We start from the raw sequence: 25,266 nt of genomic DNA, 5'->3' as shown, positions 1-25,266 counted from the left end.
TGTTCTGATTCATTACAAGCCAGGAAAATGGTTTTTACAACATTTTCATTCAGTCTGTGAAAAAAAAAGAGCAAAATTTCAAGAAAGCTTAGTTGGTCAGTTGACTGTGACAGCAGAGGCACTAGCTATATCTGTGTATTAATTAGTATATGTTCATGCTCCTTGAATGATATATCTAAGTACACATAGCTGTTTATTTATTTATCTTCAACAGAACTTTATTCTTTAACTCAAAAAGTAAATGAACACATACTCATTATGCTGTTGTTTACTAAATTTCAAATTTCTTATATACACTTTGTATAAATATGCAAAGATGAAAGTGCAGAAAGAGATAGCTCTTTTCGTCGATGATAAATTGTGGAACAGAAAAAACCAATGAAGACATCAGTAAAGGTAATTATGTCTCAAGCTTTACGAACATAACCAACATGTAAATGAGATCATATCTATTTATAGAAGTAGAATTATATTCATATAAAGTAATTGGTAGCTGATCGTGCATTATCTTTCTGAGAAGACAGAAATCATGAACAAAATTAATATACAAAGACACAAAACAGGACATACAACCAATATATCATTATGATGCGGATGCTCAATTTATGTCTGAAATCTGAATTTAATTGTTTTTTGTTTTATTTTTTTTTTGTTAGGAAAAAATGAAACTATAGAAGAATCAAAGGAGGATGAGCGAAGCTATTAAAAGTGATAAAAAAAACGAGAAATCTGGAACTGGGTATTCATCCCAACATGATAAATGCTTTGGTATAACGACACCACAAGCAAACATTTAGATGATATAGATAGAGGTGCTTGGTTTGTGATCAATTAAAGAGACAAGCAATTAAGGGCACAGGGACTCAGAAACATTTCATAGAGGACAGACACAATGACATGCATACAAACATGCATTTGTTAACATGCGATTATCACACACAAACGTGTCATGCTTTGGTAATTATACACATTCCACATGCAAAACGTAGCTGCTTGCAATTTCTCCACAGAGACACAGTTAACAGTTTAATTCATGTACTTGTTCAAAATCAAATAATTGTAAAACATTTCATACTTTTTTTATTGAATTTGATTTTAAAATAAAACTGTTATAAACTTTGCACTCTATCTGAACAGCAGCCACATGTAATTTCACAGATACAAATCTTATGGCACTTTGCTTTACAAAAACTATGGGAGTTACCTCCCTTGAACTACTCGAAGGCCGTTCCTCCATGTCTGGGTTTTGTAAAACATTGCGATAAGATATGTATTGTAAGTAAACGATAAAAGGAAGCACATGCACACATCGAAACTCAACTCACTCATGTTCCTCAATGAGTTTTTGTATGAGGAGGTAAGTTGGTACATCATTTCTGAAAGTAACCCCACAATAAAACAAAAACCGACGGACCAACAAAATATCACACACATACTTCAGGGAAATGAGAATCTGGGCATCATTCAATAGCACATTCTGTGTAAAACAACAACAACGACTGTCAGACAATGGCCATAATAGAAACAAAAACGTGTGTACCGATCAAACTTTCGCAACTTTTTTCTTTGTAGTATATTGGGAAGTCAGAGGAAGATATGGAAAAAAAAGAAGAGAAAAATAAAATTTCTAGAAAAAATAAAACCTAAAACCTCATGCAAAAAATTCTCTGTTTTAATTGTTTTATAAACTATAGTGTTGCTAAATATTGTTGTATCCATGGCAACAGTTACATATAGAACCAAAGACATTAAAACATAGAATCTAATGATGATGCTGTCATCCTAAACCGTTTATCAATTCAATACCAAACAATAAACCTCCAACTGCTCAAGGCAAAATAAAATACATTTATATATATATACATATATATACCTACAGCCCAACTATAACGTGTCTACAACATACCGATAAAGCTTTGCTCTTCTGTGCATTAAAACGAAAACATAGAAGTTTTACATCGGCTCACTTTAAATGTTTATATAACCATAATCTATATAATTATAAAACAAACATTAAATTGGAGGTCAATCACACTGCTCACCTGTTCATTTTCTAATCTATCTATAGACAGAAATCTGCAATATTTCTGCTAATGCGAGTCCAGACTTCTGATGGACGTAAAATAATTAAAATACCTGTTTATTCATTTACTTAACCGAGAAAGGGTGTCATTTATACTGTAAATTGGGATATTTTGGCTGCAGTTATATTTGGTGTATTTGGCGCCTGACATGTGAGCCTTAAAATTTAACACACTAAATTTTAAGGTTGTTGGTATCAAAATACCAAACATTCTAGACACACCGTTTTCTAGCTTGGAAATTAGGTAATGTGGCTTTATTTCTGTGATAACAACAGAGAATTTTTTATCAGCGTGTTTGCACAACATGTGTCATTTTGTCATTCTTCAATAAAGGTATGCTTCCTAAAGTTTGTGTTTGTACTTGTAAACTTGAGTTTTCAGTGTTGTTTGGGTAAACACGAGTACTGCTTATATTGTAGCTCAGGTTCACACGGTTTTAACTCAAATTCAATCAGCAAAAACGTAATAATATATAGGTTTGCTGACACCTGCACAGCTATACTAAAGACTATGTATGAATTAGAATATATGAGAATATACTTGTTTATATCTTAAACAAAACGGGCTGGTCTATGGTACAGATAACAGTAGATCTTACGGTCTTGTGAACCGTCATTCAATCACTGCATGATGATAAATTTAAAAGACGCCCAGGGGATAATTGCACTTTATCTCTGGCTGAGATAGAAGAAATTGGTATTGCAACATGAACACCGGAATATGCCAAAATCTTACACAGTGTTGAAGGAAACACCAAAGTTAGAATCAATAAAATAAAACCACCATTTTTCGATGACAAAATGCCAAAATTTCCCTCAGCAAAATATCCCAATTTACAGTACATCTATAAATTCCATTCATAAAGGGATGTCCCATGCCATATAAGGTATATTTCTTCCTATTTTTGTAAGTTTCTTAAAAGTTTCTCCTATATCCCAACTAGGGGGAATGAGGAGACAGTATACTCCTTTACAAACGTCGGAGTCCCTCCACACGGTACTAAACACATCCCTTTCTAATATCATGACACTCCGACAGAAAGGCGACAGACACTGTACCACACATAAGCCCATTTGGTCCTCTGGGCAAGAGGTGAGATAAAAAAACACCTGAGAATTCAAACAAAATAATTCTCATGTAACAATTTAGCTACTTTGAAAAAAAGGAACACCTTAATGGCCCGCTATGAATCGTGTCAACATTATCAGACATCATTATTTTAATTGTATAAATTTGTGCTCATAGAAATCCTACATTGTTATAACCAACCGATGATAAGGTTAGTTCAGAGCTACAGATCGACTAAGACAGTCCCCCCCCCCCCCCCCACAAAAAAAAAAATTAGGCTGTGATTCTTAAAGTACCTTGTGATATCAGGTTTTGTCAGTTATCAAATACATCAACTTTTTATCTACTTCAAATATTAAACTTCAGTTAAAATTCTGTTCATTTATGATAAACGTTTTGCTTTCATTCCTAATTATGTGCTCCTTTTCTGGTATAATTAATGTAGCAGAAAAATGTAAGTAGAGGGAGTAGCTAGTGCATACATATGTGGACATCACCCCAAAACCACAATCACCAAGGGAACAGGGGTTTAGGTCACTAGGTCATTAGTGAGAATCTACAGGTTCAAGTTGAAGAGATATTTCTAGATTAATAAAGACTGAAATTTTCCAGTAAATTTAAATGATTGTAATTAATGATACTACAGTAATATATATTGTAAATACTTGTACAGTTTTAAACAATAACATTTTAATTTCAGGTAAATATAAATTGATTATTGATTTTTAATTTCTTTCGATCATCATAGGAAAAAATTGAAGATTGCAATACAGATAAAACAAAACTGGGCAACAATAGTGGAAATCAAATAATTTACTGGAACAATGCATAGAGAAAAAGGGGAGGTAACTGAGGGGAAAACAACACTTACTGTTTGGGGTCTTTGTGTACTTTTCTTTCACCTGTAAAATGAAATTCAGTCAACAGGTAAAAAACAATGCAAAAGATATAAGTTTTTATATAATAACATCATTGTGACTAAAACATGGCAGAAAGCCGTATATGGCTAACACTTGCAGAATGTTGAAATCGTTATGGATATTACCTGGTGATATGCCGATACTTGTAAAAGATGTATTTTATCATGGATAATACCTGGTGATATGGTCGACACTTATAGAAAGCTAAACTTGTTACAGGTATTTCCTGGGAATACAGCTGATACTGGTAAAAGATGTATTTTATTACTGTTATTACTTGGTGATACGGCCGATAGTTGTATTTTATTACTGATATTACCTGGTGATACAGCCGATAGTTGTAGATGTATTTTATTACTGATATTACCTGGTGATACGGCTGCGGGTATGGAGGGTGTGGACAAGGATTTGGTTATATTGGAATGTGGAACTGTAAGAATTCTGGAATCTTCATCTGCGGATTCACCACTCTGTCCCCCTAACTCGTGTTGGAGTTGGTGAGACTAGAAATCAAACATATAAATGTTAATTATAAACACATTTTATAACTTCCCAAAGACATCAACTCTAATGCTCAACAGCAAAGCAGTTAAACTAATTGAAAAAAAAAAAATTCTCTCAAGATTTGACTGTACTGCTTCAATGCTTGGGAACTGAGATGGTAAACACCAGTATCCTCATAATGAGGATGACATAAAAATACACAAGTTACTACATTAATAAATTACACTAGCACCTCCATCCAGAAATTTTAGTAAACATAGCAACAGGATAATTGTACAAGAGGCCCAATGAGCCTGCATTGCTCACCTAGTATTCACTTGTTTGGTGAGTTTTTAGTCTTCATTTAGTCAAAAGAACTTCATTTTAGGCTTTTTAGGTAATCAGAAGTCTTTCATCTGTTTGAATAATTTGACATCTGTGACCTTGAATATATGGTTTAAGGTTATTTCTTTTTGCAAAATGTGTGGGGTCCTACGAGCCAAATATCATGGTTCTAGGCCTTTTGGTTAACCGAAGAAATCACTTTAAAGAATTTGACACTGACCACCTTGAATATGGGTTAAGGTCATTTGAGTTTTGCAAAATTTGTTGGGCCTCATCCAAGGATCCTTTCAGCCAAATATCATGACTCTGGATCTCTTGGTAAGTAAGAAGAAGTCTGCTAAAAGTTTCAACAAATTCGAACCTTGTGACCTTAGAATATGGTTCAAGGTCATTTTTTCCTCGCAACTTTGTCAAGCCTCATCCAAAGGACCTTTTGGCCAAATATCAAATTGCTAGGTCTCTTGATTAGTAAGAAGTCATTTAAATGCTATAACAAAATTCACCCCTTTGACCTTGAATATGAGTAAGTTAAGTTAATAACCCTTCACCGAAATATCATCTCTGACAGCCTGGGTTAATGAGAAGTTGTTTAAATGTGTTTTAAGATATTTGACTCCTGTGACTTTGAATATGGGTCAAGGTCATTTTATTTTTTTTTGCGAAACTTTGTCATTCTCACAAATGGATATTATCAGCTATTAATATCATGACTCTGAGAGTCTTGGTTAGTGAGAAGAACTTGCCCTTTGGGCCAGGTGAGCTAGAAATGAGAAAAAATCTTTTTCAGCTTTGATGGATGACAGACGAATAGATGACGGACACTGCACCATGGCACGAGCTCGTTTGAACCTTTCGGCCAGGTGAGCTAAAAATGGGCAAACATCTATTTCAGCTTTGACTCTAATGCATCAATGATAGACACCTAGGAAATTTAACCAAAAGAAATACTGGTACCTTTCTATCTCTGGGTGAGATGAGTTCCTGTTTTAGACCGTACAAGGTCCTGACCAGTGTTTCACCTACATCTGGTGAGTTAAACATGCTGGCATCAGGCATGTCCTGATCTGAAACCACACCGACATCAACAAATCAGGCAAGGATAGGCAGGAAAATAACAACCCTAAATAGTAGGAACTGATATGATAGAAATAATACATCAACTAAACAACATATATCACATGTATTTGCTGAATTATTGATGAATATCCTAAGTATGTCTACAACATTTCCAGCTGTTTCCTTATCAGGACTTCGTTAATTTACTTTCTATTTCTAAGTATAAATTTGCACTAGAACTTGGTTTTTACCCTTACATCCTCTTGTAAAGTTTCCCTATTACAACACCAGGTGTTCTGTACTGGACACCTGTATCTTATAATACATGGAGTAAAGGTCAGAATAAACTTGGTATAAAACAGGACATTGAATGTAGTGTCTTGTTTGAAGGGCTTTTTCTCACTGGTTTTGGAATTGGGCCTTTTTGTCTCATTTTGGGAGAAAAATTGGTGAATTGTGGAAGATTATTTCAGGAGTAACCTACAAATTTCAGGAATTTACCTTAAATATGATATAATTTCAATTGGGATTGGGGCCCATTTAAGACCCAAGAAAGCCATCAAAAAGCACTGGTTTGGACAACAGAACTACAATGTATGATGTTGCCCTGCCTGTTCCAAGGCTTAGTGATACCTACTATTAGGACTTGAGCAAGGTGATACCCCCGGCGAAATGCTTAGAGCGTCCATGTGTGTGGGGGTTATTCCAGGGTGGTCTAGCCCTGTCTCCAGACCTCTCTGGGACACGTGTGGGGTAGGCGGCTCAGTAGCATCCACATACTCATCATCTTCTGTATCTTCTTCACCATCCAGACTGTTGAGGCTCATGCTGTAAAATACAAACCAGGAAATCTAAACTCACTGTAGAAATGGCTATATATTTCTGTCTGTGGTATTTGAACATACAAGGACATTGTTTATAAGAACAACAACTGGATAATACATACAATATGCTATCTGGGAACTAAGAAAAATTGGAACTGGGATGGCACACAGAAAATGTAAAACTCCCATTACCAATGATATGCTAGAACTCAAATACAATTAAAATCATTTAATCAGTACTGAAGGAAAACAGGTTTATGGATTAACTTCTATCAATTTCCTCATGTTGGATGACAAAAGAAGGGCTGCATCTATAGTGAATTTGTTCAAAATCCAGCGAGTCATTCAGGAGTATTAGTGGTTTAAAGAAAAGGCTGACAGAGAGACAGCACATACACCATGATATAAAGCTCACATTGGACACTGTAAGCTAGTAATGGTAAGCTGTCAGACTTGTAACCAGATAATGGATGACCAGGATACTGCAATCTTCAAGCTCAGGAAACAATACATTGCAATGGCAACAGCAGGCTATAAACAAACTATTTAAAAATGTTACCTCCTAAAACACCCCAATGCTGCCTGATTAAGAGTTTAAGGTGTTCCTGCACTAACAAAGTACACAGTACATGTGATGAACATCATGATGGCATTTTATTAGATAAGGCTGACGGCTGGCGATGGTATAGGGCCACTCATTACTGCCAAGTATTTATCAGAATCAGAGTAGAATTTACTTTGGATGACATCTACACTCACTTATCATACCTTGGTTTATTTGCCTTTTCTTTCCAATAGTCACAAAATCAGGACACTAAAACAATTTTCAATTCACTATTTATTAGAGCATGACATTTCTTGGAATAAATTCTGTTCTCTCAAAGAACCTTGGCCAAGAATGGTACCAGTTGATGATATGAGGTGCTTTAGTACCACAACATTTAGTACAGGAATTTGGGGGTCCTCCGAGGTCTGAGGCAACAATACACAGAAATACACTGATTACCTATATAATAGTCTATATATTATATATAAATACAACCAGACACAGAAATACACTGATTACCTATATAATAGTCTATATATTATATATAAATACAACCAGACACAAAGAACATACACTGATAATATAAATCAACACAAACATTAGGCTCAAAAATTTTGTTTTTATTTTTAAGGATTTTTCTGATAATGTTTATCTTGATTGTAGTCCAAGGGGGCCAAAAAATGTACTGTTCTGGAGGATATGACCTCAATTTGATTAAATCCTCACCTTCAGAACATGAATGGACCTGCCCATGTAAACCATCTGAAGGGAAATGGCCTACACAACAGGGATGGCAGGGTGAAGTCTGTAGAATAGGTTTTACAGATTATCAGGGAAGGAATAGTTTACTCAATACTTTCCACACCATTGTCTTCAGGTGTATTATTTCTCCAACAAAATTCTACTAGTGATGTTCAAACCATCTGGACTGGTGAGTGAGATGGAAAAGCCAGGTCTGGACACAGCCAGAGAGCTCCAGCTATCTACATTTCTACACAGTATCGTGTTTCTGCCTCTTCTCCATGGAAACTGGGAACCTTAATATTCCAAAGTTTGTTTTACCTTTAGCTTTGGATGTTTCCAGCACAGTCTTATGGAAATTTGTACAGGGATTTTCAAGTCTAAAATGTCAATTGTTTACACCCAGTAGATAACAACACGGCCATGGACAAAATGTTATCCTCTTCCTCTTGATGAACTAGTACTGACAGCACAGTGACGATTGTACCAACAGTATCAAAATGGTGGACACAGAGGTCATGTACTTAAAGAAATTGTTGCCCAATACTGCATCCTTCAGACGGTTTTTAGTTTCCAAATTTTAATAGAATAGTTATAATTCAGAGGGTTTTAAGTTTCCAAATTTTACTAGAATATGCATCCTTAAGAGGGTTTTAAGTTTCCAAATGTTACTAGAATATGTATCCTTGAGAGGGTTTTATTTTCCAACTTTTACTAGAATATGCATCCTTAAGAGGGTTTTAAGTTTCCAAATGTTACTAGAATATGTATCCTTGAGAGGGTTTTATTTTCCAACTTTTACTAGAATATGCATCCTTCAGAGGGTTTTTAGTTTCCAAATGTTACTAGAATATGCATCCTTCAGAGGGTTTTTAGTTTCCAACTTTTACTAGAATATGCATCCTTCAGAGGGTTTTTAGTTTCCAAATTTCACTAGAATGTGTATAACTTTATACAATGGAAACACAGATGGATACATAATAACCTCTAATTATAAAAGTTAATACAAAGGAACAATGAAAAACCTACATATTTATATATTTATCTCGAATGTCAAGGTCACAGCTTCTTAACAGTCGAGATAAATGTCAAGGTCACAGCTTCTTTACAGACATATTTATACAAATTACCAAAGTAACCAATTTTGACATCTGTCTGTACAGAGTGCTGTGGCCATGCAGTGATCCTTAGCTGGAATTTCGAACATGGCCAGAATACCAATGGTCATTTACCTTACTGGCACCAGTTCAAACAGTTGTCCATTTGTGTGGTCATTAAAAGTCTCCATCATGTTAGAAATGTTGGGGATCAGTTAGTGGGGAGGGCGGCTGTCACTTTCTCTATCATTCATTCCTTTAACTAGTAAATGGATGGCCATAATGACCATGTCTACATAGCAATCTGCCATTTACCAACCATTACGAGCCCTCCCCTCCAAGCCAGGTATACTTCAGAGTGAACAGCTTATATGAAATATTTACAAAATATTTACCGGTTTACACTTGTTTTTTGAGATCAAATTAGTTATTAAAAAGTCAAACCTGTCTAAAAAGGCCACACCAGGAAAAAGTGGCCTTTATGTATAAAGAGGTTCATATCAAATGAACATAAAGTCGGCCAGTGCCTGTGTAATAGTCTCCTTGGCATGGATACCTAATGGTATGCAGGAGTTTCTCCAATCAGTTTTCAGAAGGTTGTGGTGTAGTAGAGTTGGTAGTAAACTATGGCTACAGGATTTGCTAGATATAGGTTTAACCCTAAAATGAATTGTGTTACGATGGAAGCCGAAACAGATGGCCTTGAGACGGGTTTTCATTATAAAGAGATGGCCGTTAAGCCTGGGGTTATGGTTGTTAAACTCTATTCCTTTACTTCCTCTTTCAGCAGGAATTTACTTAAGTGTCTTCTGTGGACTATTTTTCACAATGTTCTTAGAAATTCAGGATCAATCAAAGTCTTTGAATTCTACGTCTTAGATGAATTTTTCTATTCTTAATTGGATATTTTCATACTGATTATGTTCATCATATAATCTGAACTTTGACCTCTATAGATCTTGTTTTATAGTAACTTAAACTGGTATTATAACAACACATTAAGTCAACCGAGCTAATAGAGGTACATTTTCACCTTATAAAAATCCCATTACTTACCATGTTTGACTTAATAACTATTTGTGAGTGATCTGGATTGTTTTTGTTATATATCATGTACCTCTGTGAGTTTGATTTGACCCATCATGACCTTTACCCTTGGTGACCCACATTCTCACCTTTTTGCCCTAAGTGACCCTTCATGTCTGGCATGGCGGACCTGGAGTTTCTGGCCCTCCAAAAAGTTGCCACCCCAACTTCTTCTGCGAACTCCAGGAGTGTTGCCGCCGTAAAAATCTCGCAAAAAACGGTTCAAGCTGCCGTCAAGTGTGAAATCGTTGGAGTGGTCGACAGTGACACCGTTTATGCAGATCTGGACGCCTGTGTCCTGTGAGGGGTCTGTGAGGTATGGGCTGTCTGTGGTCTCCTCGCTATCGGAGGGCGACTCCCGGGCCAACTGTGGGGACGGGCCTGCATGCTCCTCATCCTTTGACAAGTTAAGCATAGAATTGTGGTGATCTGCAAAAAATAATATACAGAGTTTTGAACTTTAAATACAGGTCAAATTATAGGAGGATACTAGTTATAATACAGTTTTACTTTAATCAACATGGAATTGGTCCCCTACATAATGCTCTATAGATATGACACAATACTGGTGAACCCATCATTTATGTGAGATTAAAAGATTATAGCTCAGTGAGTGCAGATGGCTGACAACACCTGTACTGGTATAGTTGTGAGTACTGATGGCTGACAACACCTGTACTGGTATAGTTGTGAGTACTGATGGCTGACAACACCTGTACTTGTATAGTTGTTGGTACTGATGGCTGACAACACCTGTACTTGTATAGAGATGAGTACAGATGGCTGACAACACCTGTACTGGTATAGTTGTGAGTACTGATGGCGGCTGACAACACCTGTACTTGTATTTGGGTACATCAATCAATTGTTGATGGTACTAGAACATGGTAGATATACATCAGATAATGCAAGTGAATAGCAAGTCACATCCCTATCTGATAATGGCCTTATAACATACTCAAATGTTTTGCAGTAGATGCCAGTACACCATACGAAGGTTCGTACCTAACACAGGCTCCGAAAAGGTAAACCCTGCAGAGATTTGTACATAACACAGGCCCTGAATAGGTACACCATACAAAGGTTTGTACCTAACACAGGCCCTGAATAGGTACACCCTATAAAGGTTTGTACCTAACACAGGCCCTGAATAGGTACACCCTATAAAGGTTTGTACCTAACACAGGCCCTGAATAGGTACACCCTATAAAGGTTTGTACCTAACACAGGCCCTGAATAGGTACACCCTATAAAGGTTTGTACCTAACACAGGCCCTGAATAGGTACACCCTATAAAGGTTTGTACCTAACACAGGCCCTGAATAGGTACACCCTATAGAGGTTTGTACCTAACACAGGCCCTGAATAGGTACACCATACAAAGGTTTGTACCTAACACAGGCCCTGAATAGGTACACCCTATAAAGGTTTGTACATAACACAGGCCCTGAATAGGTACATCCTATAAAGGTTTGTACATAACACAGGCCCTGAATAGGTACACCCTATAAAGGTTTGTACCTAACACAGGCCCTGAATAGGTACACCCTATAAAGGTTTGTACCTAACACAGGCCCTGAATAGGTACACCCTATACAGGTTTGTACCTAACACAGGCCCTGAATAGGTACACCCTATACAGGTTTGTACCTAACACAGGCCCTGAATAGGTACACCCTATAAAGGTTTGTACCTCACACAGGCCCTGAATAGGTACACCCTATAAAGGTTTGTACCTAACACAGGCCCTGAATAGGTACACCCTATACAGGTTTGTACCTAACACAGGCCCTGAATAGGTACACCCTATACAGGTTTGTACCTAACACAGGCCCTGAATAGGTACACCCTATACAGGTTTGTACCTAACACAGGCCCTGAATAGGTACACCATATAAAGGTTTGTACCTAACACAGGCCCTGGGGATTAACTTCCATAACCACTATTCAGGTTTCCCCTACCAACAGTAGTTGGCTACCTCTTACACTAATGAGAGTCCTTTTCCATTAGAGACATGGCAGAGTACTGCTTTGTTTAGTGTCACACCCCTCCCTATGGTATTGTTGTGTTTATAGTGAAATTCCTTTGCTGACTGGCACATTCTCAAGACTCTCGTATCTCTGTCACGGATTGTATATTAGGATTCACACATTACATATACAAGCTGTTTAATACGTAAAGATTTCCATCAGGGATTGGTATATATATCAAATTCCACAGGTTCAGAGCACTGGGTACCATCTTAACCTCATAGTTTGGGTAAACAAAGAAGTTAGCCAGAAGGTAGGTGAATTAGGATTATCCAATGTAAATGAACATTAATGGCATATCATAATTGTGTAATTCCCTAAAGCATTGGTAAACAGTAAAATATATAGCTGATAACTTATTGATATGCGACAGTGAAAATAATTCTATTTCATCATATACCCAGCAGGGGTCATTTAAGCATTGAACGGCTTTCAGTTGGCATTCATAGTCACTATGAATGCCAACTGAAAGCCGTTCAATGCTTATATTTACCATCTGCGATTTTTTATTTGTCGTGCGATTTTTTTTTGAAATTTTCAAATTCAAATTTCAGTTGGCAGTTCATAAGCTGGTGAACTCGCAACTGAATTGGTAGGGTTATATAGTGGCAGTGCCATACAATGGTAAATATATCCAGTTGAAGCCACTCAAGGTCAACATACTTAGATGGGGTCATTCAAGGTCACCATACTCAGCTTGGGCCAATCAAGGTCATCATACCCATCTGGGTACACTCAAGGTCACCATACCAAGCTGGGTACACTCAAGGTCACCATACCCAGCTGGGGCCACTCAAGGTCACCGTCATACACAGCTGGGTACACTCAAGGTCACAACCATACACAGCTGGGTACACTCAAGGTCACCATACCCAGCTGGGGCCACTCAAGGTCACCACCATACACAGCTAGGTAACCTCAAGGTCACCATACACAGCTGGGTACACTCAAGGTCACCATACCCAACTGGGGCCACTCAAGGTCACCACCATACCCAGCTGGGTACACTCAAGGTCACCATACCCAGCTGGGTACACTCAAGGTCACCATACCCAGCTGGGTACACTCAGGGTCACCATACACAGCTGGGTACACTCAAGGTCACCATACACAGCTGGGTACACTCAAGGTCACCATACCCAGCTGGGTACACTCAAGGTCACCATACATAGCTGGGTACACTCAAGGTCACCATACCCAGCTGGGGCCACTCAAGATCAACATACCAAGCTGTGGTCACTCCATGTCATCACACCCAAATGAGGCCTATCAAGGCCAACATTCTCAGCTTGGGAAATTCTCAACACTGGGGACTTACGGTTAACATATTCATCTGTGGTGGGGCCACTGAAGGTCATCATACTGAGCATGGGACACTCAAGGTCATCATACCTAGCTGAGGTCACTCAAGGTCAACATACCCAGCTGGGGCCGCTCAAGGTCAATGTACCCAGCGGGGAATAATACTCAAGCTCACTATACCAAAACAGGAGGTTAATAGACAAGATCTTGTATACAAAGTTTGTTGGACAAATTTGCGTTTTTTTAACTGGACATATGTGCCTTTAACAGGTCACAAAGTTTGTGTAACCTTCCTTTTTGTTCAGTTGAATATGTCTTTAAAGTTTTATACATCATATCACATTTATGTTATTTGTTCCCAGACTTTGTGAAGATATTATCTACAATCAAGTTGATACAGACCTTCATCTATGTCAGGCGGTAGAAGGCTTTGTCCCTCTACTTCTAGTGACGGACAGGATGAACTAAATCTTGACAAGTTGTCTTTTCTGTGAACATCCTGAAACACATAAAAACATATCATGATTAGATATTTCTGTCAATGAAGCCGCTGCTACCAGGAGGACACTTCTGACCTGGCCTCAGTTTTAACATAAACTTAATCATACATTATAGAATTTAAGAAAACAAAAGGCCTGTGGGCCTTAACGATCACCTGAGTTTTGATATATTTTTTTATTTAATATTCTTAGTATTTAATTCCCCTGACCTTGAATCTAAGGTCAATGTTCCTCACCTCAGCATGCTCCAGGCCAAATATCAGATTTCAGTATATCTAACCCCTGCTACCTTGAATGAAGGTCAATGTCATTCATTTCAATAATCTGTATAGCTCTTCAATACAGCATGCTAAAGGCCTTATACCAGGTCTCTGGGCCTCTGGCTTAGTAAAAAGTTTTTAAGATTTTAGTATATTAGATCCCCTGTGACCCTGAATGAAGGTCAAGGTCATTCATTTGAACCAATCCTGACAGCCCTTCACCCAAGCATGCTTTAGGCCCAATATCAGGTCTCTAGACCTCTTGGTTATTGAGAAGAAGTTGAAAATGTAAAATATTTACAAATGGATGACGCACAATGATGGACAAAAGGTGATTAGAATAGGTCACCTGAAACTGAAGAATTCTTAAATTCTGTAAGGCTTTCCTAAGGAAAACTTTAAGATAAGGATATTGATGTGACTGTCCCTGTAACAAAGTCTTCTTAATGGAGACATACTCACTGTTTTTGTTTGTTAGTAAGATCTGTGAAAATTATGCATTGTTCACCTTCATCTGATGACCTAGTCATCAGAACATTCTGTGAAAAGGACTTATGATCATCTATTCTGTACATTATTAGTATTTACATTTCCCAAAATTGAGATGAATCAGTAGATTATAGTATCTGCACAGCTTCAGAATCTTCAGTCTTTGCCAAATGTCAGATTTGTTTTCTTCTCAATTTTGCATATATCCCGCAGGAACTCAGTCATACGTTTTCAAGCTTTTAAAATATAATGGACCTGATTAATCATACTGTGCACCTTCTATTTATCTATAGTGCTGAGTTTATTTTATGTTACAAGGCATATGTTACAAGACTAGCGGACAGCTCTTGAAGGTCAAGGTTTACACAACAAAGATTTATAGATGTACTTATGCGCCAAGGGAATTTGAAGGTCAAGGTTAAACAACGGAGATTTATAGATGTACTTTATAATGCTCCAAAGGAATTTGAAAGCCAAGGTTAAACAACAAAAGATTTATAGATGTATTTATGCTCCAACGGAATTTGAAGGTCAAGGTTAAACAACAAAAGATTTATAGATGTACTTATGCTCCAAGGGAATTTGAAGGTCAAGGTTAAACAACGGAGATTTATAGATGTACTTATGCTCCAAGGAATTTGAAGGTCAAGGTTAAAAAACAAAAGATTTGTAGATGTACTTATGCTCCAAGGGAATACGAAGGTCAAGGTAAACAACAGAAGATTTATAGATGTACTTATGCTCCGAGGAAACTTGAAGGTCAAGGTTAAACAACAAGGTTAAACAACAGAGATTTATAGATGTACTTATGCTCCAAGGAAACTTGAAGGTCAAGGTAAACAACAGAGATTCATAAACATACAGTGCAACTTCCTAAAACTGATCAACTATTGATACCAGTCAAAATGGATCACTTCTCCAAAATGAACCCTCTCTTAACTCGACAAATATTTATGTACCGTGCATGATCGATTAACAGACGTTCCACTGAACATATATTCCAAGAAAGTCAAGATAAACAGCAAGATTTATAGACATATGATCCAAAGAAATTTGAAGGTCAAGGTAAACAACAAAGATTTATAGATATACTTATGTTCCAAAGAAATTTGAAGGTCAAGGTAACAACAAAAATTTACAGATATACTTGTGTTCCAAAGAAATTTGAAGGTCAACATAACAACATTGATTTATATAGACTGTTTTTATAAAGCCTCAAGGTCAATGGTGACGATGCAGCCATCAGTAGTTAAATCTGTAATTGTGCTGTTAGTTATATAACACTAACCATAAATAAAGTTGAAGAGCTCACATCTCCACTTTGGAGAGGCAGCCAGATCAGCTTCCATAACAACATGATTGATCTATCATCACTGCTATTTACCGGCATTCATGTTTTACTGAACCGAAGGTAATAATATCATCCTCTGTATAACCTATATATCTTGTATGTTCTTAAATTTTAATTGATTATATAATCACTTTGTAACACTGATCGACTTTCGTATGAAAATTGCCCTAACTAAAGATTTAAGATTCTCATTAGAAAATTTAATCCCACAACCTTGAATATTTCAAATGGCTCTATTTAAAAACACCATAGGGAGAATGTATTTCAATTGTTTTCTGTTTCAAAATTAGTCTGGCCTTGGAAACAATCTAAAATTCAAGTTATGGCTGCAGTAAGGCTGTCAAATTTACTGTACTCCTACTCAAATAGTAGAATTTAAAGTCAAACAACTGACACAGACATGGAGAGCATATCTGGTACATAATCTTGTTTTAGTCAGATTTACTACCTACAACTCACCTAATATATTTAGATCATACAGTATATGGGTAGCTTCTGTAATCCAGAGTTACACGATTAGAGTCTGATAGTTTTATCTAATGTAGCTTTTGTAGTCCAAAGTTAAAGGATTTGTTTTTAGACAAGAGTTACGGAATTAGAGTCTTAAAGAGTCTTACCTCCTAATATAGCTTCTGTTGTTCAGTCTTAGTTACAGGAGTTGAGTAAGATCTTTATCTGATATAGCTTCTGTAGTTCAGTCTTAGTTACAGGAGTTGAGTCTAAGATCTTTATCTGATATAGCTTCTGTAGTTCAGTCTTAGTTACAGGAGTTGAGTCTAAGATCTTTATCTGATATAGCTTCTGTAGTTCAGTCTTAGTTACAGGAGTTGAGTAAGATTTTTATCTGATATAGCTTCTGTAGTTCAGTCTTAGTTACAGGAGTTGAGTCTAAGATCTTTATCTGATATAGCTTCTGTAGTTCAGTCTTAGTTACAGGAGTTGAGTCTAAGATTTTTATCTGATATAGCTTCTGTAGTTCAGTCTTAGTTACAGGAGTTGAGTCAAAGATCTTTATCTGATATAGCTTCTGTAGTTCAGTCTTAGTTACAGGAGTTGAGTCTAAGATCTTTATCTGATATAGCTTCTGTAGTTCAGTCTTAGTTACAGGAGTTGAGTCTAAGATTTTTATCTGATATAGCTTCTGTAGTTCAGTCTTAGTTACAGGAGTTGAGTCTAGGATTTTTATCTGATATAGCTTCTGTTGTTCAGAGATATAGGATTTGAGTCTAAGAGTTTTATCTAATATAGCTTCTGTAGTCCACACTTACAAGATTATAGATACAAGACCATATTGATTAATGCAGACTATATATAAACAATACTGGTAAGAGTGATGTTCATTAGATCGTGAATGCCATGACGTAAATCTGTGCCACAGTATAACTGAACAACAGGTATCTCTAATTCAATCGTACATTTCCCCTGGAATTCATTCCAATTCATTTCCTGTTTTTCTCAAATCAATATTTACGTATTCAGTACAATGCTGGAGCCGTAAATTGTGGCTGACAAACCTGCTCACTCCTACTGCACATAAATATATACTACCTGAAGCAGAATCGAGAATAATAAATGAAACATCTCCGTGATGTACAGTTCCAGTTCGTTATATAACAATCATGTAGAGAATTCACTAAGTCTGTCCTAATTTTTAAACCACTGACCCTTTCTGACTGGCGAGTTATAACAGTATGATGATTTAGTAGTGCTGCTGCCCTAAGAAATTGACTCAAAATGAATTTGAAATGTTGACATATTTACAGACTACAGGAAAATGAGAAAATATTTGTCTATCTTCCTGTATGCATGATAAAATGTTTATTTCATTTTTGAGAGCTTTTATGATAATCATATTTCATCAATCTAATACAAAATTATATAACACACTGATATATCTCTGTCATATGGAAATTGGCAGTTGCTTGGCAACATGATGTTGCTTAGTAATATAGAGCTGGATGAGACCATACAGCAGTTTATTATATGGAATGCAGGTTTTAAAAATTAGAGTTCCTGATGAAACTAATTTTCTACTGATGTCCTGATTTTGTTGATTTATTTGAAAATGAATTGGAAGCATCCAGGGTGCCTGCCATGGAAGCTACCTCAGGGTCTGAAAGCCAAAACTAAGTCTTATGAGACACATTGTTAATTTTGGGGTGTCACTGTGATGAATGTTGAGCCCTGTCTTTTATTTACATTTGTGATTGGGTGGCGAAACTCACCCAGTTGTGGGAACTATAGTATGGATAGACAGGGGTCATTCAGACAAGTGCCCTTAATCAAAACTATGACTGCGTCGACACAGTGCAAGCAAGGCCCCTAAATTAAGACTATTACTGGACAGACACAGTGCAAGCAAGGCCCCTAAATTATGATTATTACTGCTTAGACAAAGGGCAAGAAAGGCCCCGAAATCTAGACTATGACTGGATAGATAGGGGGCAAGCAAGGCCAGAAATTATGGCTATGACTGGATAGACATGGGGCAAGCAAGTCCCTAAATTAAGACTAAGATGCAGTACATTAATTATTCTCGTTGCTCTATGTTTATCCTGTGGAATCCTCTCAACATTAATTCTGAATCATGGACTTGTCATGTGGAAGGAATTTTACACTGCCGGATACCTAGTGCTACAGTTCAATATTGGCCTCTGTCAACCAATCTTACACAACTCTGGCACATTGTCTGGCCCGACCAATGACTTGTGCCATCTCAGGGTCACACTAAGTAATTGATCAATACCCAAGTGGTACTTAGAACTTCTAAAGAATTATTGCGAAGAAGTCCTACATGGAAATCTATATATCTAAAGCCTATATACTACTGGTAGCCCACAGCCTGAATCTGTTAATTACCCTGCCTGAACTTGTGTCCTTTTGTCATTGTGTGGGCCAATGTGATCTGAGATGCTCTGTATCCCCGATGAATGTATCCAAATTGGAATCCATGTATTGGGAATGACAACTCAATTATATTTGCCTCTAAACAGTTCTTGTCTATCTCTGAGGACTTGTAATTTATAACTGATTCAATAGACAAGTTCACTTCCTGGAATCGGCCTGAGAAGTCCACCTGGGACCTAGCCAGATAGAAACCACATTGACCAATATTGTCCAGATATTACAATGACTGGTATTGTTGATCCAGACATGACAATGACCAGTACTGCCCCAATATCACACCACAATGACCAGTACTGCCCTGGTATCTCACTGAACTGCCTAGATAGATCAGTATCGTCAGTCCAGGCACATTGATGACCCTATGGGCCTTTTCCTCACTGAGAACAACTTGTTTTAGTGACAAAATATCATTTTAAGCCTCAAAGATTTTAGGTTAATTATTAAGAAGTTGCTTAAATACTTAAAAAACACCTGACCTCTGTGGCAAGCCCATATTAAGAAGTTGCTTAAATACTTAAACACATCTGACCTTTGTGACAAGGCCATATTAAGAAGTTGCTTAAATAGTTAAACACATCTGACCTCTGCGACAAGGCTATTCGTTTGAACAAACTTGGCAGCCCTTCATCCCAGCGTGATACCAGCCCAATAGAGAAGAAGCTATTTGAAAGGAGAAGTCGATACCAGACAGAACCTAGACCGTGCCATAAGCTCACTTGCGCTTCAAGCAGATGACCTTACAATAGCTAGACTTTCAAAAATTTGGGAAACTATATGCATACACTTCTCAATTATAAACAATCAACAAACAATTTGAATGCTTTATTGTTAAAAGCCAGAATAAATTCTAGATAAGCAAATAATTTTTTTAACATCATTTCATTTTTTGCCTTTACTAAACATACCAGTGTTTCTAACCAAATTTAAATTGCAGTAAAATCCTTTGAATGTTTTACAGCTCCATCGTAGGTTGGCATAAGCTCTTGCTGAAATTTTCCATCCATATAGTTAAGAACCAGTAACACCAGGATTTTGTATATCAGATTATTGTCAGATGGGAAAATTTTCGAACTGTATTAACTTAAACAGATCCATACTAAATCAACAACAGCCAGCAGAAACTGAGGGGGGGGCTAGGACAGGATAACAGAGATCTCTACAGACACTGCCTCACGTGGGTTTCGAACTCGCAACCCAAAGGTGGAGGGCTAGTGATAAAGTGTCAGGACACCTTAACCACTCAGCCACCAAGGCCCTAGTTCCACAACAAAGTGAACAAAAGTGTTACATCATAATCAGGAAAAATTCACTTGTTGAGTATGGTAAACATTTTTGTTATCATCCTTAATCTCCAAAACATTGTCATAAGAACAGTCAAATTACATAATAATTACTTCAATGGTCAACAGTCTTGAGAATCATCCTTTTTTTCCTTTTTTTTGCAAATGCTATGTTGAATTTTTTTTCTTAAACTCTTTTCTTGTTTTTAATTCCAGAAAAATATGCCACTGGACATATCATAAAAAGGCCTCTTTGTACCAGTTATTATTGCCACTGAGACAAGCCGAGGATGAAATCTCCAGACAAAATAAATCGATATACAAAAAATGTACAAGGCATGGAAGATAACGACCCAAAAACTCTCACAAAACCAGTCATATGGATGACAAATTCATAAGTAAATTTCAGGGGTGATTAACCATAAATGGAAACTTCACGGTTTGGTTTATATTGACTCTAAAACTAATACAATAAAAAAGAACAGGTATAAAATATTCAAAGATTGTAGCACAGCATACTTTCTCTGTTGAAAAACTTTTCCATAAAAGCCTACTTTTGAGGAATGATTGAGCAGATTTTAAAAAGATTATCTCTATGAATTTCCCCTTGGCCAAGGTGATTAAATATAAATGTGCTTAATTTCCTTTATATTTGTTATTTTTGCCTTTTTGGTCCTATGAGTTATGTAAAAATCATGTGAGCAAATCGGGTCTAATGGACCTTTTGCTATTTTAACATCCTGGAGAAATGAGATAATCTGATTGAACTAAACTACATCACATAAAAATACTAATTTGGTTGAGATATATGCATGTGTTGCAGTAAGTGACATCAAGTAGTGAGACTGGAATTATTTCTCAGTTTTAATTAAGTGCCTCCTAGATCCACCCACACACTGGAATAATACAATACTGATTTACCATTTCAGTTTTACCAATGCACAATTCATGTACTAATATAAACAGCCTGAATTATTTATTTTTAAAAACAACAACAAAATATCAATAAATAAAACACTCTCTTCATGTTTGTTTACCTTACCCTCCCTACATTTCAATATCAATCAATCATTGTCAAAACAAAGCTTGCAGTTGATGATTTGGATGGGAAGCATTAAAACAGCAGGCCAGCCCATCATGTCAAGAGGTTTGTGCTCCATGGGGAAAATGTCACAGTAATGTAGCTGAAGTTCTGCCTCAGTGCCTGACAAACACTGAATTTGGACAATCCATCAACATTAACTGGAAAACAATCCAAAAATAGGTTTGTTTTGTATTTTCCTAAAGCCCCACATTACTGACATTTAAAATAACATTTGATTTGTTTTTGTGATCTTTTATTTATAAATTTAATTTCAATTTTTCCTATTTCTAAAAGGAGGCAAATTGGATAAAAAAGATAAAAATGTGATTTTTTATTTTGTCCCAGAAGTTTATGTTGATCAGGTATAACTCAAATAACTCCTTGTTAAAAATGTGATGATGGCTGTGTTCACAAGCTGCCAAATAAGTGAACTAGGGAAGTCCTTGGAGGCTCCACCCACCTGATAGTGTGACATCATAGCCTGACCCCTGGCATTACGGTGGGTCTCTATCCTCTAGCTATGGTGACAGAGAATGAACACTGGTCTGACCTTTATCAGCTCTACAAGGCAGTATCTTTATCAGTCTTCCTCTCAAACAAATGGCTAACCACATAGAATTGGTTTATACTGATCTCCATCACTGACCACATCCATTTTCTGTTTCCTTTGACTGATTAGTACCATTACAGAGGAACTAAGCAACCTTTCAGCACTTTGCTTTCCTTAAGGATACACATGCTACATGATTTTTTACACTTAGCAATGTTTGTACGTCTGAACTGCCTGAAGTGGTCACAATTTACAGTAAGTTTAACATATTCCTTCTACATTTTCCTTTTAACAGAACATTTATTTAAATATTCTTTATGGGCATTGCTAAAATGAAGTCTGCTATTCCCCATTAAAGCATGTATTCCTCCAAATCAAAGACATGCAAACGAGTCATTGGTTTTTTCAAATTAAATCTTAGAGACTGGAAAAGCAATTTATGCAATGTGAACACAGAATGCAGCCGATATGTAGCATTGCTCTAGGGTGTAAATGGTGAAAACCCAGGGAGACAACAAGCAATTCTAAACTAAAGCTGTTGCTTCACACACGATCAACATTACAAATGCAGGGATAATAGCCTGGGTTTTGTTTCATATGATCTGCCATCTGAGATCCAGGGGGCGATGGCCGTTAATTATCATAACCTACAACCTTTACTTTTCTGGCAAAAGTTTTAGATATCATCTTCAAAGTTAAATGTAATGATTTCTAAAGTAATGATGAAGATGAAAATGCCATCTAACTAGAGTTTTGATTTGAGTCTTTCCTTGTGTTCTATTTCATTTCCTTAATCTAAATGAAGTCCTGGAAGACTTAAGGTTGAAAGGCTGCAAATATTTGTAATTAGAAATTCATTTAACAAAACTAGAGGACACAATCATCTTGTAGCTAATAAAAAGGAGATGGTTGGCTTATTACAGGAAAATGAAATCACATTTGTTAGCATTTTCTGTTCAATGATTTGGTTTGCATAATTTAACATCCTATCAACAGCTATGGTCATTTAAGGACAGTCTGTCCCATGTAGGAGATGCATGCGTGTGGTGCGTGTTTCGAGAATCTGTGGTATAATCATGTTTGTCTCCTGGTGATTGCGCGTAACTGATGCCGATTTTATAGTGCTACCTCAATGAAGCATACAACCAAGGACTACCAGCAGGTCACCCCACTCGGCCACATCATACTGACAATGGGGGGAAAAGGAATCCAAACCCTTCATCACAGGGGCCAATGGTCAACTAAACACTAAAAAAATAAGGGTGATGAAATAACATTTATATCAAGACATGGGTTTATTTCGGGATAATTATGGTAAAAACAAAATTTGCCACAAATAAGTATTCAGTGACCGTGGAATTTAAGGCAGAAAACATAAATGACCAACATTGCTAAGAAATATGGTAATTTTTTTTTGTTGAAATGGTAGCTTTGGCCATTTAAGCAGGAATTGTACAAATTGGTTTTAGACTGGATAAACCTATTATTAAATAATGGTTAATCACCATTAAAGAACAATCGAGTGTAAGTACCAAATTTGATGTCCAGGACGATGTTCTGTCCTTGTCTAGCCCAACACTGGTACATGAACAATGCTGTATTGTGAAGGAATATCCTGACTTAAATAGCGACTGTCAGTATTTCAATATTTTAGACATCACTCAGTATCTTTTCCCTATCCAGAGGTATTGTTTTGGAGATTTTCTGGTCCAACCAATAAAGGCTGTCCCGCGTTCACTAAATAATGGATGTCTAGCGGAGCATTGACGTCATCACAAGTCAGGCCCACTCACAGGACACCTTGTATTTACATCAATTGCAATATAGGAGAAATAATTTTGGAGGAGTCGGCACTGACTGTGTGATTATTACAGTTAGCCGTATGAGGCTGTGATTTATACCCTTCCTCAACTGTATCAGGATGGATGTTTTCGTACTGGAGTGAGAAGCTTGGCTTCGGCTGCTGATCAGTCTTGTACACATCCAGACTTAATAACCCAAAATAGTCTTTGTAGTATCTTTTTAGAGAGTCATTTATTTTGGACTACAGGCATATATTCCAGGGGTCTCTGACTGATGCTTTGAGATCTCCATAATCTTTAAACATGAACACACTCACAGGTAAAAAGTGTTAATGAAAGAAGATAAAATTGGCAAATTAAGAAGCCACTGATCAAAGCACAATGTCATGTTTTGATAATAAATCCTACCAGATTGGCTGAAAATTGAGTAATGAGATAAGTGCATAAGGCGCCCCCCCCCCCCCCCCCCCCCCCCCCCCCCTTCAGACAGTATCAGACAGAAATGCCCCCGCTGCTACTTAATTGACACCTGAAACACAGTCTTAGGTGAGGATCACATCAGCAGTTCATGAGATTAGCTAGTTATAGTATATTGAGACAGGGTGGACATGAGCTCGAGTAACACTATATGCCTCCCATTTCATGGGGGGGGGGGGGGGGGGGGGCATAAAAAGGGGGGGGGGGTGGGGGGGGTGGGGGGGTGGGGGGTGATGTAGGATGGTTCAATCATCTAATTACTAGCATTTACAGTCGTATAATTAAGTGAGAAAATCTCAAAATAAGGCAAAAATAATGATAAAATAAAGGGCCATAACTCATCAAAGTTTTACTCATGATTAGAAAGCAAAGTGAGATAAATTGAAATCTGAGAGAAATTTCAAGATAGAATAAGTCAATGCTGGACAGACAGATTGACAATGCCATGCAATGATACTCTTATCAAAATTTAACAGGTAAATGAAAGTTCCAGCAACATTTGAATTTCATGAATTTTTTAATGAAAAAAATGACTTTAATATATGCCAACAAACACATTAGACTTCAGCTATTAATAATTCCCAGAGCGCATGGTTATAAAAATTCACCTTTTACTCACAGCTTCACACCGTGCAGGTATAGCAATCATGCTACAGTATGAACCAGTTAGGTATATATCTCATATATAACAACCATTCTACAGGATGAACCAGTTAGGTATATATCTCAATATATAACAACCATTCTACAGGATGAACCAGTTAGGTATATATCTCAATATATAACAACCACACTACAGTATGAACCAGCCAGGTATATATCTCAATATATATAACAACCATACTACAGTATGAACCAGCCAGGTATATATCTCAATATATATAACAACCATACTACAGTATGAACCAGTTAGGTATATATCTCATATATAACAACCACACTACAGTATGAACCAGCTAGGTATATATCTCAATATATAACA

At 36.8% G+C, this 25,266-nt stretch overlaps 1 protein-coding gene across 10 annotated transcripts in view; it reads right to left on the bottom strand.

Moving 5' to 3' along the window:
* LOC117334867 (rho guanine nucleotide exchange factor 28-like) overlaps positions 1 to 25,266 on the bottom strand; it is a 209,554-nt gene that overhangs the window by 80,246 nt on the left and 104,042 nt on the right. For 6 of the 10 annotated variants that reach the window (XM_033894701.1, XM_033894707.1, XM_033894706.1 and 3 more), the window contains exons 11-17: positions 13,987 to 14,083; positions 10,341 to 10,680; positions 6,594 to 6,784; positions 5,855 to 5,964; positions 4,440 to 4,575; positions 4,024 to 4,054; positions 1,326 to 1,376 (exon numbers count right to left, since the gene is read on the bottom strand). In XM_033894701.1, the coding sequence (XP_033750592.1) occupies positions 1,326 to 1,376; positions 4,024 to 4,054; positions 4,440 to 4,575; positions 5,855 to 5,964; positions 6,594 to 6,784; positions 10,341 to 10,680; positions 13,987 to 14,083 (956 nt within the window). Of the gene's footprint in view, positions 1 to 1,325; positions 1,377 to 1,540; positions 1,565 to 1,906; positions 1,925 to 4,023; positions 4,055 to 4,439; positions 4,576 to 5,854; positions 5,965 to 6,593; positions 6,785 to 10,340; positions 10,681 to 13,986; positions 14,084 to 25,266 lie in introns of all 10 variants that reach the window. The other 4 variants (XM_033894705.1, XM_033894710.1, XM_033894704.1 and 1 more) reach the window with 3 other exon arrangements.

The sequence above is a fragment of the Pecten maximus genome, chromosome 9 (assembly GCF_902652985.1).
Source record: "Pecten maximus chromosome 9, xPecMax1.1, whole genome shotgun sequence".
NCBI classification, from domain to species: Eukaryota; Metazoa; Mollusca; class Bivalvia; order Pectinida; family Pectinidae; genus Pecten; species Pecten maximus.
The sequence above is the reverse complement of the archived record's forward strand: the minus strand, read 5'-3'. Positions and strand labels throughout refer to the sequence as shown.